Here is a 3,240-nt window from a genome sequence, read left to right as displayed (position 1 = left end):
AGGGAATGGGGTGCTCAGGGGGCTTGGCTGTGCTTCAGGAGCAGTTGGGACATCCCTGTAGGTGACACCTGGAAGGCCCAGGGCAGCAGCCCCTGGAGCTGAGGGCTCTGTGCCCATGTGCCATGTGGGGACTGGTGCCCATGGCTCTGGCTCTCAGCTCAGGGACCTGCCCATGGAGCACCCCCGGGCCAGGGGGCATCTTCCAGCACAGCCTGAGCAGCCTGGGAGGTACCTGCCACTGTTCTCTCTGATTCTGGGATTCCAGCAGGACACCCCTTCTGCTCTGCTGCTTGGAAGGGCAGCCAGGGAGCAGGGAAACCCTCAAGGTTTGTGGGGTTCCCTCAGCTCAGGGGGGCATCAAAGCTGGTGCCCCCGGGCAGGGGCTTCATCCTCAAGGGAGCCCAAATGAGCTGTGCCCTCACTGTGGGACATCTGGGGGGCACTCCCAGAGGGGCTCAGTGTCTGCCCTGTTGCTGAGCACAGTCTTTATCATTTCATTGTGCCTGTTCTGAAAACACACCCCAGGGTGAAATAACAGTCCCATTTTCTCCCTTTTTTTTAGCGTTGAGCAGCTCTCCAGTGAGGTCACACACTCCAGCTCACCTGAGGGTGTCCTGATCCGTGAGGAGAGAGGAGCAGGAAGAATGGGGGAAGAAAGAGCCCAGGGATCTGGTATTTAATCTCAGCTCTGTCCCTGACCAACAGTGCTTTAAGGTCACTTGAAGAATCTCAGATCACAGTGTGGCCTGGGGGAGATGCCCCATCACAGTCAACACTTGGCTATTTTCGTCTGTGCTTTAGCTTTTCCTTCCATAAACTGATATTAGAAAACAATTTCAGTGTCTTTTTAGATCTCTCAGAAAGTTTTCAATTAAAAAAAAAAAAGGCATATGTTTGAGGAATTCCTCATCATTGTATACAGGTTTATTCACTAATAGTGACTTCATGTTTAACTCCTACAAAATTCTGAAATGCTGTCTCAAAAAGAAAGTAAAATGAATAAAAGCCAAGATTTTTATTCTTCCTCAAGAAGAATTAAAACTGTTTCACCTCTTTGACTCTACTTTCAAAAAACACTAACGAAAATGAGGTCTAATCATTATAGTTTTCAAATGCTATTATGTATTTTTACGTGAGATATATACAAATATATATTATATGTATTAATCCTCAATAATTTGAGGGTTGTCTTTTTAGGATCTTTGGCCCTGGCTGATGAACTCAACATAAAGCCACCATGTGAAGGGAAGAGGGACTCAGACAAAGAATCAATGTTAAATGTATGGTAACTCATTTAGTCATATTTCTCAAAGTGCTGAGTTGTTCCACATAGTGAACACTATCTATGGATCACCCAGAGTTTCCCCAGATTTTATTTTTAGAATTTCTGAATGACAAATAAAGAGCTTATAACTAGGCCAGAAAACGTGATATGTGCATTTCTCTTTCATATTTTTCCTAAGAGAAAAAAAGAAAACCTTAAAAGGAGTCTAGTACAAATTTGAAAATTGGAATTATACTTAATTCAAATGGTTCCTAGTCTTAATTGTCTCTAGATTTTGGTTGGGTTTTAAGTAAATGTTAAAGGGAGGGAATATGGTTTCCAAAGTAAGCAAGAAGAGGTTGATTAGAAACTAATTACCTGCACAGACACAAATGTTTTGGGGCAGGTTGTGGCAGGTTCATTAACACTCAGTGCTAATAGTGACCAATTTCTTATGCACATTAATGTCACATCAGCTCCATCTTGTGGCTGATGATATTACTGGGCTCATTTTAACTTTGATTCTGCAGGAAAAAGGTCAAAACCAAAAACGAAACGAATGCTGGTGAGGAGAGGAAATTGCAGCCGGGACCCGTCATTGCAGCTGTTTGTAAAAAAAAAAAAAAAGTAAAAAAAAAAAACCAACAAACCTCCATAGTTGCAATTTACCATATCTAAGCGGACAATTATAAAACAGGGAAAGTTTTCATTAAAATATTAATTAAGAAAATCAAAGAAAACCATTTCGTGGCTATTTCAATGAGTTTCTGAACCCTGCCAGTTATGCTTTGTTCCTCTTTCATTCAGGGCACCAAACCCGCTGCTGCTGCTGGGCAGTTTAACCTCGAGGCTGCGATTAAAAGCGTTGGCAAAATGTCCAGCGAGTTGAAGAAGCTGAATGGTAACTCTGCCTTCATCCTCCAGTGACACGAGAGGGCGTTTGAGGCGTCCTAAGAGTTGTGAAGGGCTCGGTTTCCTTTGGGGCGCAACTGTTTTCATGTAACGAAACAAGAGATTTGCTCGCGTTTGGACAAGTTAAGGAAGCAGTAGTTACATGTAGCAATAGAATCAGGTGAATAAACCACGTCAAACCTGTCGGATAGTCAGAAGCCATTCCTTTGCAGGAACACTGGTAGTTTTCTAATACGAATAGTTCTAATTTTAATTTAAATGTCTTGAAGTAAATAAAACAAGGCGAGCCATTAAATCTGTGAATGAGTCGACAGACGAACACTTCAAAAAGTGCTTGTGTAGATGCCCTTCACTGAGCAGCTGCCATTGCCTAAACACCGTGCTGATAAACTCTCCTTTGTCTTTTAGTGGAAAGCCAGCTCCTGCTTTGTGACCTTATTCTGAATTTCAACCATCCTATAAAGGCCAAAGGCTTAAGAGAAGCTGAAGAAAAGACGTGGAGTTTGACAGATTAAACATCCATTTTCTTGTGTTGTCTTCTGTTCATACTGCTGAAGTTTCTTTTTTTTTCTTTTTCTCTTTCTTTTTCTTTTCTCTTTCTTTTTCTTTTCTCTTTCTTTTTCTTCTTCCTTTTTCTTTTTCTTTTTCTTTTTCTTTTTCTTCCTTTTTCTTTTTCTTTCTTTTTCTCTTTTTCTTTTTCTTCTCTTTTTCATTTCTTTTTCTCTCTTCTTTTTCTTTTTTTTCTTCTTCTGTTCTTCTTCTTTTTCTACCTCTTCTTCCTCTTCTGCTTCTACTCTTTCTTCTTCTTCTTTCTCCTTCTTCTTCTTTTCTTCCTCTTCCCTCAAAAGACTGAAGGTTGGACTGTACAATGATAGTATGGCTCCCTACACTCAGACTATTTTTATTTTAAACAGAAAATGTGGAATGCAAAAAGCCGCAAGCAGGTTACTGATTTTTGAGAGGGTTTTTTAGCCCACATTGCCCAAATTAAGCCCCCCAGGGCTGGAAAGACTGATGTAATTAATTAATTAATTAATTATAAAGGTCAAGAAACTGGGCATGAA

General features: G+C 41.0%; 1 protein-coding gene across 1 annotated transcript; it reads left to right on the top strand.

Moving 5' to 3' along the window:
* The first annotated feature begins 416 nt into the window (after nucleotides 1-416).
* Nucleotides 417-2,764, top strand: C15H5orf58 (chromosome 15 C5orf58 homolog). The gene is made up of 4 exons (XM_064671369.1): nucleotides 417-672; nucleotides 1,198-1,280; nucleotides 2,072-2,165; nucleotides 2,585-2,764. Exons 1-4 carry the CDS (start codon nucleotides 645-647, stop codon nucleotides 2,689-2,691), a joined length of 312 nt encoding a protein of 103 aa, XP_064527439.1. The 5' UTR covers nucleotides 417-644; the 3' UTR covers nucleotides 2,692-2,764.
* Nucleotides 2,765-3,240: the final 476 nt, after the last annotated feature.

The sequence above is a fragment of the Pseudopipra pipra genome, chromosome 15 (genome assembly GCF_036250125.1).
Source record: "Pseudopipra pipra isolate bDixPip1 chromosome 15, bDixPip1.hap1, whole genome shotgun sequence".
Taxonomy (NCBI): Eukaryota; Metazoa; Chordata; class Aves; order Passeriformes; family Pipridae; genus Pseudopipra; species Pseudopipra pipra.
This window is presented reverse-complemented; position numbering and strand designations above follow the sequence as displayed.